Source organism: Rhinoraja longicauda, chromosome 19, assembly GCF_053455715.1.
Source record: "Rhinoraja longicauda isolate Sanriku21f chromosome 19, sRhiLon1.1, whole genome shotgun sequence".
NCBI lineage: Eukaryota > Metazoa > Chordata > Chondrichthyes > Rajiformes > Arhynchobatidae > Rhinoraja > Rhinoraja longicauda.
Genome location: NC_135971.1, coordinates 8,464,544 through 8,478,593, shown reverse-complemented (window position 1 = coordinate 8,478,593; position 14,050 = coordinate 8,464,544). Strand labels below are relative to the sequence as shown.

Below are 14,050 nucleotides of genomic sequence, written 5' to 3'. Positions count from 1 at the left end.
ATAGAAACATGTAAAATTATAAAAGGATTGGACAAGCTAGATGCAGAAAAAATGTTCCCAATGTTGGGCGAGTCCAGAACCAGGGGCCGCAGTCTCAGAATAAAGGGGAGGCCATTTAATATCGAGGTGAGAAGAAACTTTTTCACCCAGAGATTTGTGAATTTGTGGAATTCTCTGCTTTTGCGGTTGCAGCTCCTAGACTGTGGAACAGCATCCCTCTCCCCATCAGAACTGCCCCCCTCCATCGACTCCTTTAAGTCCAGGCTCAAAACCTATTTCTACTCCCTAGTGTTTGAGGCCCTCTGAGGGGGCGCTGTGAACTGTTTATGTATGTGCTGCTATGTTTGTGTGCCATTGTATGTTCGTTTCTTAGTACCTCAACTGATGTGCGGCACTTTGGTCAATGTGGGTTGTTTTTAAATGTGCTATACAAATAAAATTGAATTGACTTGACTTGACTTGACTTGATCGAGGGCAGTGGAAGCCAAATCACTGGATGCATTTAAGAGAGAGTTTGATAGAGCTCTGGGAGCTAGTGGAATCAAGGGATATGGGGAGAAGGTAGGCACGGGTTATTGATTGTGGACGATCAGCCATGATCACAATGAATGGCGGTGCTGGCTCGAAAGGCTGAATGGCCTCCTCCTGCACCTATTTTCCATGTTTCTATGCTTGCAAAAGTTATTTCGCCAGCTTGTGAGGAGATATTACGTGAGTCTGCGTGAGAATTAGGCCCAGTTAACATGGAAAGATATTACTAGCTCAGTGTCATAACTGCTGATCCAGAGTAGAGTGCAGCTGTGCTTGTGTAAGGAAAGCAGTAACTATGGCCCTGGAACAAACGAACCATTTATTCAGAGACACAAGACATGGCGGATTCGGGAGCAGGCATGTACGGGAAGCAGGCTTCGGTACCGGAGCCTTCTTGTGTCTTGTGGAGTAGAGGGGGTAGAGCTGGAAAAGAGGGGCAAGGAGAAGGACTCAGGGCAAGTATTGGCAATTGACAGGTGGATTCGGCTGAGGAAGGACGTTGATGAGATGGGCGGAGATATCCACCACCGATGCAGATAGGGACAAAGATGGCCTCAGGATTGGAATATGTTCAGGATGAAAGATGGTGAATGGAACAAAATGCTTGTCAAAATGTACCGTTGGAATCACTCCCATTCTTGACTGAAATGGCACAGAGGCTTAGGGTGGGTAATGACTGCATCAAGGGAACATTGAAAATATGGTCAGAAGTACGAAAGAAATTAAAACAGTCGAAATCCATTTGTAGGCCCACTAAAATAGTGATAAACCCAGATTTTTTACCATCTACTATGGACTCAGGGTATAACAATTGCTCAAACAAGGGGTTAATATATATCGCACACGTGTTTAATGGACAGATCACGAACAACTTACTCAGGAATTTTATCTACCAGCTCATGACTTTTTATAAATTCCTACAACTACGACATTACTTTCAGAAACATAAGGAATGGGAGAATATTTGTAAAAAACCCATCCAAACTAGAGGAACTGTTAATGTCATTTTCAGAGGAAGAAACAAAAAAAGAAGTTATATCGAAAATGTATAAAATAATACAACATGACTCAAATGATAACAATATGGATGTCAAAGAAAATTGGGAGTTGGAAACAAATATTATAACAACAGATGAAAAATGGGAGGAATTTAAATGAGCCCCGAATTAATGTACAATGCTGAATATATTTCAAAAGTCGCCCACTATTTTGTGATGTTGGAAAATAACTGCAGATGCTGGTACAAATCGAAGGTATCACAAAATGCTGGAGTAACTCAGCAGGTCTGAAGAAGGGTCTCGACCCGAAACTTACTCTAAACCAACCTGAAAATGTAACCCCTTACCTTCAGAAACATCAAACCGTCCGTTAGGTTCAGCTGATCCTGTAGCATCAAGCATTTCTCTGGCATAGAGTTTAACTCCTCTTGAATCGCTCGGAGATTCTTTTCCATTGGATTTAGAACGCTGTTCTCTTCTTCCAGAAGATCCTTGAGAAAGAGGAGCTCTTTCTCATTGAGAATCTGGCGCAGTTCAGCAAATACCGATGTGATGTAGGTCACCAGGTTCTGATACTGTTCCTGTCAAATGAAAGGTGAAGGTCAATATTATCGAGCCTGGAATCTGAGTCAAATAGCACAGGATCAGAGAAGGGAAACTGGAAACCTTACCTGGACTCCAGAAATCTTCTCTTTCTGTTGCTGCTCCATTTCCTCCATCGCTGATTTATTTTTTGTGAGAGTTTCCAAAGATGTTTTAATCTTCTCCTGGGATTGAGGTTCAGATTCAGTCAGTAAAAGAATTAGACCAGACGGAACCAATGGACTGCAGACACGGAACTGTACATGAACGTTTACAAAAAGACACAGACTGCTGGGGAACTTGGCGGGTCAGGAAGCGTATCGGTGGAGAGCCGTAGGCGACATTTTGGGTCAGAATCTTTCTTTGGACTGATAGGAGTAGGTGGGAAAGATGGGCCAGGAATACATCTGCCAGGTGATAGGTGGATACAAGTGAAGGGGGGGGGGAGGGGTAGGGGTTTGGCAGCAGGTTGGTCAAAGGCCATACATGAAAAGACAAAAATAAGGGAAGTAAGGAGTAAGGAAACAAGAGGTGCGAATTGTAAAGCCAGAGGAAAGAATATAGATGGGGAGGGGTTGGGGATGGGAAGGAGGAAATGGTTGCACTGCCAGGTGTGGCATCGCTATACTAAAACCCTTGTTTGTTTGTTTGTTTGTTCCTGAACTACAGCCAAAGCAGAACACGATAGCGTGACAATTTTTGGCCCATCTTACTCAACGTCGTCCCTTTGGTGCTAATGGAAGAAGTTTCATTGAAATCGGTGTTATATTTTTAAAGTTATTCACATTTTAAAGTTTAAATCTATCTCCGAGGGAGGGAGGGAGAAGGATGGAGGATAAGGGGGATGCAGTGAGGGAGGGGAAGTGGGGAGGGGAAGTGGGGAGGGAAAGGGAGGAGGGGAAGTGGGGAGGGGGAGGGGAAGGGGACGGGGAAGGGGGAAGGGAAGGGAGTGTGTAGGGGAGGGGGGATGCGAGGTGGGGGAGGGAGGGGAGGAGGGAGGGAGGGGGAGAGGAGAGGGGGAAGGGGGCGAGGGATGGAGGAGAGGGTGCTGCACCAATGCAGGAGAGGTTTGGGCCCAGTAGCTTGGTCTAGACAGGCAAGGCAAGGCAAGTTTATTTATATCGCACATTTCATACAGTAATGGCAATTCAAAGTGAGCATAAAAATACAGAACAAGAAAAGGTAGGAAATACAAATAATAAGAGTAATAAGATAAATAAAAAAGTTATAAGTAAGATTAATAGAGGAATGATTAATAGAGTAATAGGTGGGAATTAAAGTGTTGTGGGTGGTGTGGGAGTGTTATGTATGCATGTAGTTTGGTTACCTACAAACTGTAAATGTTAATGTTTATGCTGAAGGAATTACACGAGAAATTCCGAGCTTCACAATCGGAATTTGAGGCGCCTTTCCTTCAGTTTGCAATCAAGCAAAACAGAAGCCCAGGGCAGAAAAGTCAGCGTAGGAATGCAAAGGAGAGTTGAACTGGTTAGCAACCGGTAGATCCATCGGGGCTTGGCAGGGGTACTCGCGGAAACGGTGGCTCAATCTACCCTCTCGCCTCGCCGGTGTAATGGAGGCCTCGTCGGGAAAACGGGATGCAGTGGGTGAGGGTCACAGGTAGTGCACGAAAACCCCTCTCTCTCTCTCTCTCACTGTCAGGGGTCCCTTGATGGGTGTAAGACAGACAGAAAGCAAAGAGTGGGGATAACTGGGTCCCTTTCAGAATGGCAGGCAGTGACTAGTGGGGTACAGCAAGGCTCAGTGCTGGGACCGCAGCTATTTACAATATACATTAATGACTTGGATGAAGGGATTAAAAGTACCATTAGCAAATTTGCAGATGATACAAAGCTGGGTGGCAGTGTGAACTGTGAGGAAGATGCTATTAGGTTGCAGGGTGACTTGGACAGGTTGTGTGAGTGGGCGGATGCATGGCAGATGCAGTTTAATGTGAATAAGTGTGAGGTTATCCGCTTTGGTGGTAAGAATAGGAAGGCAGAGTATTACCTGAATGGTGTCAAGTTAGGAACAGGGGACGTACAACGAGATCTGGGTGTCCTAGTGCATCAGTCACTGAAAGGAAGCAAGCAGGTACAGCAGGCAGTGTAGAAAGCCAATGGAATGTTGGCCTTCATAACAAGAGGAGTTGAGAATAGGAGCAAAGAGGTCATTCTGCAGTTGCACAGGGCCCTAGTGAGACCGCACCTGGAGTACTGTATGCAGTTATTGAGGGCATGCAGCGTAGGTTTACTAGGTTAATTCCCGGAATGGCGGGACTATCACATGTTGAAAGACTGGAGCGACTAGGCTTTTAGATGAGAGATCTTATCGAAACGTATAAGATTATTAAGGGGTTAGACACGTTAGAGGCACAAAGAGGCACAAAACATGTTCCCAATGTTGGGGGAGTCCAGAACAAGGGGCCACAGTTTAAGAATAAGGGGTTGGCCATTTAGAACTGAAATGAGGAAAAACTTTTTCAGTCAGAGAGTTGTGAATCTGTGGAATTCTCTGCCTCAGAAGGCAGTGGAGGCCAATTCTCTGAATGCATTCAAGAGAGAGCTGGATAGAGCTCTTAAGGATAGCGGAGTCAGGGGGGATGGGGAGAAGGCAGGAACGGGGTACTGATTGAGAATGATCAGCCATGATCACATTGAATGGTGGTGCTGGCTCGAAGGGCCGAATGGCCTCCTCCTGCACCTATTGTCTGTTGTAAGGGAGAAGGTATAGCCACAGGTGTCTCATGTCTTACTGTAGGTGTGGCGGGTACATGGGGAAGGGGATGTCCGTGTGGGAAACTGAGTGCAAAACAGCAGTCTCTGCGAAAGGCGGAAATGGAAAATCACCAGATCCTCTGTTTTTTTTACCTTGAAGATTTCCACTGCTTCTTTAATCGGCATGATGAGGTGCTCTCTGTGTTCCCGCGCGTCTCGGCAGATCAGGCAGATTAGTTGTTTGTCTGTTTCGCAAAACAGCTTCAGTTCTTCCTGGTGTTCCTCGCAGTGAAGTTTACTTTGCTTGCTTTCCGTTTTCGGGCTGAGTGTTCGAGCTTTCTCGGTGATACTCACCAAGGCCCGATTCATCCTGAGGCTGCGGTCTGCAAACTCCTCTCTACACTCCGGGCAGGAGTTTCTCCCCTCCCTGTCCCAACTCTGCGTGATGCAGGAGCGGCAGAAGTTGTGCCCGCACTCCAGTGACACCGGATGGGTGAACAAATCCAGGCAGATGGGACAAACCACGTCCTCGGTCCAACACTCGGACTGAGCCATCGAAGCCATTTTCAATTCACACAAATTCCTGGTTCACGCCGAGCCCTGGAGTATCGCGAGTGTTCAAATGTGCGCTGGCAGCAAAGGCTGAACAATACTAATAAACAACACCAAGTCAAGTCAAGTTTATTTGTCACATACACATACAAGATGTGCAGTGACATGAAAGTGGCAACGCCTGCGGATTGTACAAAAAAATTACAATTACAGCATAAAAATTAAAATTAATACAGATTTTTTTTAATTCTTTGGAGATATAATAGTTAACAGTCCCGATGGCCTGTGGGAAGAAACTCCATCGCATCTGAAGAAGCCTGAAGAAGGGTCTCGACCCGAAACGTCACCCATTCCTTCTCTCCAGAGATCCTGCCTGACCCGTTGAGTTACTCCAGCATTTTGTGTCCACTAGCATCTCATATTTCGCTTGGGCAGCTTGCAGCCCAGTCGTATGAATATTGATTTCTGTAATTTCCAGTAACTCCAGCATTCCCTCTCTCTATCTCCCCCACTCAAGTTGCACTAGCTTCTCGTTTTCACTGAACAAACAGCTAATAATGGCCTGTTTCCTTTATAATCGTTACGTTTTTGCATATCTTTCATTCATTGTTCTTTATCTCTTGGTTGGTGCAGCGTGTGGGCGGGGCCCAGGAGCGGGCGGAGCAGCGTGTGGGCGGGGCCCTGGAGCGGTTGGTGCAGCGTGTGCGCGGGGCCCAGGAGCGGTTGGTGCAGCGTATGGGCGGGGCCCAGGAGCGGTTGGAGCAGCGTGTGGGCGGGGCCCAGGAGCGGTTGGAGCAGCGTGTGGGCGGGGCCCAGAAGCGGTTGGAGCAGCGTGTGGGCGGGGCCCAGGAGCGGTTGGTGCAGCGTATGGGCGGGGCACTGGAGCGGTTGGTGCAGCGTGTGGGCGGGGCCCAGGAGCGGTTGGTGCAGCGTATGGGCGTGGCCCAGGAGCGGTTGGAGCAGCGTGTGGGCGGGGCCCAGGAGCGGTTGGAGCAGCGTGTGGGCGGGGCCCAGGAGCGGTTGGTGCAGCGTGTGGGCGGGGCCCAGGAGCGGTTGGCGCAGCGTGTGGACGGGGCCCAGGAGCGGTTGGTGCAGCGTGTGGGCGGGGCCCAGGAGCGGTTGGTGCAGCGTGTGGGCGGGGCCCAGGAGCGGTTGGTGCAGCGTTGGTTTAAAAATGTTCCCTCACACTTCAAAAGAAGTGGTCTTTAGGAAGCCGCTGATTGGTGGAAGCGGACTAGAGGAAGCAGCTGATTGGGCGTAACCCCAGGGTTGTATTTCTGCTTTTTGTTCGTACTTTTAGTTAAGGGTTCAGTGAGTTCAGGGTTCAGGGTTCAGTGAGTTCAGGGTTCAGTGAGTTAAGGGTTCAGTGAGTTCAGGGTTCAGTGAGTTCAGGGTTCAGTGAGTTAAGGGTTCAGTGAGTTCAGGGTTCAGTGAGTTCAGGGTTCAGTGCTTTTTAGTAAAGGTACAGTTTAAAGCAAGGGTGTCAAACTCATTTTCACCCCGGGCCACATCAGCATTATGGTTGCCCTCAAAGGGCCGTTTGTAACTGTAAGACTGTATAAATGTAACTAATCCTTAACATATTGTTAAATAACTGTCTGCATTTGATTATTATTTATTGAAATGAACAAATATTGTACATGCATTAACATAAATGTAAAAATATATGTAAGCACATTGACAAATTGGGAGTGGAGAGGGGAGGGTGGGTGAGATGGGGAAAGGGGAGAGGGATCCTCTGACACCGTCCTGCCAGCGGCCATCTTCTTTCTCCTTCACTGTGGTGCCGTGCTCCTCCAGGGGAGGGGGAGCGCAATTCAAGGCGGTACAGGGAAGGGGAGAGGGTGTGACCGAGGAGCCTTGGACCCAAGGCCTCACCTGTATTGGTGTAGCATCCTCAACCCCCTACTCAATCCCCCTTATCCCTCCTCTCCCTACCCCCCACTCTCCCATTTTCCCTGACCCCCACTGTCCCCCTTCTCCCCCACCCCACTCTCTCATCCCCCCATCAACACCCCCTCCTCCTCCCCACCCCCACTCTTCTCTCCTCCCCACCCCACCTTCCTCCCCAGTAGCATTCTCCCTCCAACCCCCACTCGCACTCTCCTCCACCCCCCCCCATTCCCCACCACTCTCTCCTCCCCCGCCCCACTATCTCCTCCACCCCTCCTCACCCACCCCCGCCTCCCCCACTCTCTCCTCCCCTCACCCCCCTCCCACCCCTCCCCTCCACCCACTCGCCCCACCTGCATTCTCACCGTCCCCCTCTCCCCCACCCCCACTGTCCCCCTACCCCCCATTCTCTCCCCCCACCACCACCCCCTTCCCCCCGCACTCCCTCTCCTCCCCCCACCCTCCCCCTCCTTTCACTCTCACTGTCCCCACCTTCTCCCTCTTTGCTTCCCCCACCCCCGCTCTCTTTTCCCCAACTACCCCCGCTGTCCCCCTCCCCAGTCCCACTCTCCCCCTACTCTCTCCTCACCCACTCTCCCCCCCTTTCCCCACCACCCCTTTCCCCCACTCTCTCCTCCCCCCATTCTCTCCTCCACACCCCCCCCCCCCTCCTACCCCCACCCGCCCCCCACGTCCCCTCCCCTCCTTGGAGCCGTTGGCGGTGAAAGGCACTTACCGAACGTGCAGGGAGGAGGAGGGAGCCCCGGACTACTCGAGTCGGGCGGCGGAGGTGGGCCTACTCGGGGCGGACGGCCGCGGGTCTGGGAGAGTGGGGAGGGGAGAGAAGTGAGAGGAGAGAGGCGCGGCGGGGGATGCGCACAAGATGGCGGAGCATGAGGAGGCCGCCATCTTTTTGAAGTCGCGACGGGGCCGTCGGTGGCAGCGACCGCTGAAGGAGGAGGAGAAGAAGCTGCCCGGTCCCGCTGGGTCCGGGCGGGAGGGGGGACTCCAGGACGCCGTGCCCGTGGATTGAAGGGACGGAAGGGAAGGATGAGGACCATCAGTCCGACCATCTCCCTCCTGCTAGGGAGTGTCCCCCGGATGAGGTAGAGTGAGGAGAGGCCGTGCCGTCAGACGCACAGCACTTTGAAAAATGTGTTTAGAAATGAGAGTTTGAAAGTTAAAAATGTCTGTAACTTAAAAGATATTCGACCAATGACAATTAAGCTCTCGCGGGCCACATAAAATGACGTGGCGGGCCGCATTCGGCCCGCGGGCCTTGTGTTTGACACATGTGCTGTAAGCAAACACAATACAGAAATATATTATGTTAATCTTCAACATTCATTTGACAGGAAGAGTCACACAGCCTTCAGTCCCATGTCACATCCCAGTTTGCTAAACTGCACCAGATTATCACTGAGAAAGAAAAGTACTTCCTCAAAGATATCCGCGAAGACGAGGAGCGGATTCTAAATCTAATGGAGAAAAATCTTCGGGAGATTCAAGAGAATTTAAATTCTAATCAGGAGGAACTCCTGCGTTTACAGGAACGGTTGGAACAAAAAGACAGCGTGAAATTTCTAATTTCGAAGGTGCCCTTCGAGCGAGCACCGCCATTCAATGTGATCATGGCTGATCATTCTCTATCAGTACCCCGTTCCTGCCTTCTCCACATACCCCCTGACTCCGATATCCTTCAGAGCTCTATCTAGCTCTCTCTTGAATGCATTCAGAGAATTGGCCTCCACTGTCTTCTGAGGCTGAGAATTCCACAGATTCACAACTCTCTGACTGAAAAAGTTTTTCCTCATCTCTGTTCTAAATGGCCTACACCTTATTCTTAAACTATGGCCCCTTCTTCTGGACTCCCCCAACATTTGGAACATGTTTCCTGCCTCTAACGTTTCCAACCCCTTAATAATCTTATACGTTTCGATAAGATCTCCTTTCATCCTTCTAAATTCCAATGTCTACAATCTGCGTCGCTGCAGTCTTTCAACACTACCACCCATTCCGGGAATTAACCTAGTAAACCTACGCTGCACGTCCTCAATAGCAAGAATATCATTCCTCAAATTTGGAGACCAAAACTGCACACTGTACTCCAGTTGCAGTCTCACTAGAGCCCTGTACAACTGCACAAGGGCCTCTTTTCTCCTATATTCAACTTCTCTTGTTATGAAGGCCAACATTCCATTGGCTTTCTTCACTGCCTGCTCTTCCTGCATGCTTCCTTTCAGTGACTGATGCACTAGGACACCCAGATCTCGTTGTACGTCCCCTGTTCCTAACAACACCATTCAGATAATACTCTGCCTTCCTATTCTTACCACCAAAGTGGATAACCTCACACTTATCCACATTAAACTGCATCTGCCATGCATCCGCCCACTCACACAACCTATCCAAGGCAACCTGCAACCTCATAACATCTTCCTCACAGTTCACACTGCCACCCATCTCCCGGTGACTCAGCACTTCAACTCCCCCTCCCATTCCCAATCTGTCCTTTCTGTCCTGGGCCTCCTCCATTGTCAGAGTGAAGGAACAGCAAATTGGAGGAAGAGCACCTCATATTTAGCGTGGGTAGTTTACACCCCAACGGTATGAACATTGACTTCTCTAACTTCAAATAGCCCTTGCTTTCCCTCCCTATCCCCTCCTCCTCCCCAGTTCTCCCACCAGTCTTTCTGTCTCCGACTACATTCCAATCACTGTCCCACCCACTCCCCTGCCATCAGTCTGAAGAAGGGTGAAGAAGGGTCTCGACTCGAAACGTCACCCATTCCTTCTCTCCAGAGATGCTGCCTGGCCCGCTGAGTTACAACAGCATTTTGTGTCGACCAGTGAATTTATTCATTCGACTAGTCCACAGGCATACAGCACACACTCTCACCAACACACACCTTACATGTGGGGACACACCATAACTTACACAACCATCCATGAACACACTCACCAACGCAGGATACATGCACCCACTGATATTTAATACGGCCATTACATTAACTCAGTCTGACGCACACACGTACCCAGCCGCAACTTCGCCATCCTCGTCTCCCATTTCGCTCTCCCCGTCCGCGACAACCAAAACATTTCACTTCCACTTCCCGGAAGAAAAGTAGCGGAAATGAATTTCTCTTTTCCATCTCGCGCAATTGTGGAAAATCCCCCATGGGAAACTTTCAGTTGTCCGCCCGCCTGTGCCCGAGGCCGAGCGGCCTCTCCCCCGGTCCCGGGGCCGCGCTGCCCGAGTCTCCCCCCGACCCCCGGGGACTTTCTGATTCTCTGCTTCTCCCCCCAGTCTCCGTCACCCTGGATGTGGAAACAGCGCATCCGCTACTCGATGTGTCTGAGGATCGGAAGAGGGTGAGACGGACCGGGACCCGGAGGAGTCTCCCTGACACCGGGAAGTGGTTCACAAACATTCTGTGTGCGCTGGGATCGGAGGGATTCACATCGGGTAGACATTACTGGGAGGTGGATGTGGCGGGGACTACACTGAAGTCTGGGAGTCGCCACAGAGTCTGTGGAGAGGAAGAGACAGGTCGAACTGACCCCGGAGACTGGGGTCTTGAGCATCAAGCGGGATGGTAATGAGCTTAATGCACTCACCTTCCCTCAGTTTATCTCAGTTAGGAGTCCGGGACAGTTTCTTTTTACGACGCGGGCACCAAGTCCCATCTCCACTACTTCATCGGGAATAAATTCACGGAGAAAGTTTTTTCTTTCATTGGGCCTTGGCAAGAAACCTAGTGGCTGAGAATCTGCTCCGGTTCCGCTCCGGGTGTGTGAAAGGGTCTGGTCCCGGGACCGGTGACAGGAGCGGCGCTCAGGGGCTGTGGGGCAGAAACCCGGTGGACAACAGGTCGGCGCTGAACGGCTCCCATTTAATTCCCAAATTCCGCGTCGTAAAACCCCAGTGAGCGCGGAAATAAAACCAGGGGGAATGTCAATGTGGGAAGAGTGAAATAAACAGCAACTGCGTTTAGAAGTGTTGATCCGCCTCTTTTTTAAACGTGTTATCGGATCCCGTCAACTGAACTTTTATTTAAAAATCTAAGGATTGATACACTTGACCGCCCCGCTCATACTTGACCCATGGGATCTCGATCTCATCAGGATCATAAATGGTCGGAAATCTTCATCGGGACACGGAAAAGTTGGACATTGAACAAATTTGACATTGCAGTTGAACTTATTAGATGTGAAGAGAATCATAGGTGATAGGAGCAGGATTGAGCCATTCGGCCCTTCAAGTCTACTCCGCCATTCAATCATGGCTGATCTATCTCTCCCTCCGAACTCCATTCTTCTGCCTTCTCCCCATAACCCCTGACACCCGTACAAATCAACAATCTGTCTATCTCTGCCTTAAAAATATCCATTGACTTGGCCTCCACAGCACTCTGTGGCTAATAAATCCACAGACTCACCACCCTCTGACTCAAGATATTCCTCCTCAATTGCCTAAAGGAACATCCTTTAAATCTGGGGCTGTGCCAGTCCAGTCCCAGTCGCTCCAGTTTTTCAACATATGACAGGCCCGCCATTCCGGGAATTAACCTAGAAAACCTCCGCTGCACGCCCTCAAAAACAAGAATATCCTTCCACAAATTTGGAGACCAAAACTGCACACAGTACTCCAGGTGCGGTCTCACTAGAGCCCTGTACAACTACAGAAGTACCTTTTTGCTCCTATACTCAAGAGACGAAGAGCTGTTCCTCGAGAACCCATGGAAACGTTCATTGTCCGTGGGATTCGGAGAGTTCTCGGAGTTTAACTTCATGAAGTAGAAACAAGGAACCGCAACATGCTGGAGTAACTCAGCGGCCAGGTAGCGTCCCTGAAGAACATGGATAGGCGAGGTTTCCGGACGGGATCTTTATTGGGATAAAACATGGGTAGATGACGTTTCGGGTGCGGGTCCATCTCCAGACCGAAGATGGGTCCCAACCCGAAACATCACCGATACGTTTTCCAGAGATGGTGCCTGACCGGCCGAGTTACTCCAGCACGTTGTGTAATTCTGTGAATCTGTGTGGCTTCTCGTCAAGCTCTCAAACACCCGTTTAAACTAATCCCAGTTTAGCTCGCCCCGTGTTCCGCTAAATCCTTTCAATCGTTACCAAAGAACAGAAGCAACTGTATTTTTTTAGTGCGGCTAAACAGGAGTATCGAGGAGAGGTCCGCGAGGTTAGAGCGAGAACGTGCAAACTCCACACAGCGAGCACCAGTTGTATCTGTGCGACAGCAGGTCATTTTAGCTGTACCACAATAGTGCCCGCATGCGATGGAAAACTAAAGGGCAGTCAACGGGAATGTCACAGTCACCCCCGGTGATGCTGCCTGACCTGCTGACTTACTCCAGTATTTTGTGAATAAATACCCAGCTAACAATGGCCTATTTCCGTTAACACCCTAACTTTTTTTTGCATATTTTTCATTCATGTGTTCTATATCTCTCTGCATCCTCGTCTATATCTATCGTTTCTCTTTCCCCTAACGCTCACTATGAAGAAGGGTCTCGTCCCGAAACGTCGCCCATTCCTTTTCTCCAGAGGTGCTGTCAGACCCGTTGAGTTACTCCAGCTTTTAGTGTCGATCTTCGGTTTAAACCAGTATCTGCAGTTCCTTCCTACACATGTAGATTACACCGAGAGACTGTGGAACGCCACATTTCACCGGTGTTCGCACGTTACCATTTAACAGTCGCTCTAAATTTATATTTCACCATCGTTTCCCATCCACGTATGGCACCATTTTGGCCTTGCCGCCTATGTTCTGCTTTACACTGTCCCAGGTCCATATCTCTGGTATATTCACTTTCAAGAACGAACGGCCCCTCCCTCCTGTGAGATTAGTTGCAGGTTTGCTCGGACAACTTCACAATGAACCCTTGCAGTTTAATGTGGGTAAATGTGAGCTTATCCACTTTGGTGGTAAGAATAGGAAGGCAGAGTATTATCTGAATGGTGTCAAGTTTGGAAAAGTGGACGTACAACGAGATCTGTGTGTTCTAGTGCATCAGTCACTGAAAGGAAGCATGCAGGTACAGCAGGCAGTGAAGAAAGCCAATGGAATGTTGGCCTTCATAACTAGAGGATTCGAGTATAGGAGCAAATAGGTCTTTCTGCAGTCGTACAGGGCCCTTGTGAGACCGCACCTGGAGTACTATGTGCAATTTTGTTCTTCAAATTTGAGGAAATATATTCTTGCTATTGAAGGCGTGTAGCGTAGGTTCACCAGGTTAATTCCCGGAATGGCGAGACTGTCGTATGGTAAAAGACTGGAGCGATTAGGCTTGTATACACTGGAATTTAGAAGGACGAGAGGGGATCTTATTGAAACATATAAGATTATTAAGGGATTGGTCACGTTAGAGGCAGGAAACATGTTCCCAATGTAGTGGGAGTCCAGAACCAGGGGCCACAGTTAAGAATAAAGGGGAGGCTATTTTGAACGGAGATGAGGAAAAACTTTTTCACCCAGAGAGTTGTAAATCTGTGGAATTCTCTGGCTCAGAAGGCAGTGGAGGCCAAATCTCTGGATAGAGCTCTTTAGGGTATCGGAGTCATGGGGTATGGGGAGAAGGCAGGAACGGGTACGGTTTAAGAATGATCAGCCATGATCACATTGAGTGGTGGCGCTGGCTCGAAGGGCTGAATGGCCTCCTCCTGCGTCTATTGCCTATTGTCTATTGCAGTCAATTAACATTCATTATACGAAGTGGGAGGGTGCGGAGTGGATAACGCGATACTGCAAGAATTAAG

At 49.5% G+C, this 14,050-nt stretch overlaps 1 protein-coding gene across 1 annotated transcript in view; it reads left to right on the top strand.

Annotated features, from left to right (window-relative positions):
* Positions 1 to 14,050, top strand: part of LOC144602621 (E3 ubiquitin-protein ligase TRIM21-like) — a 48,724-nt gene that overhangs the window by 26,222 nt on the left and 8,452 nt on the right. The window contains exon 7 of the mRNA XM_078415752.1: positions 8,680 to 8,766. Coding sequence (XP_078271878.1) covers positions 8,680 to 8,766 — 87 coding nt within the window. The remainder of the gene's footprint in view (positions 1 to 8,679; positions 8,767 to 14,050) is intronic.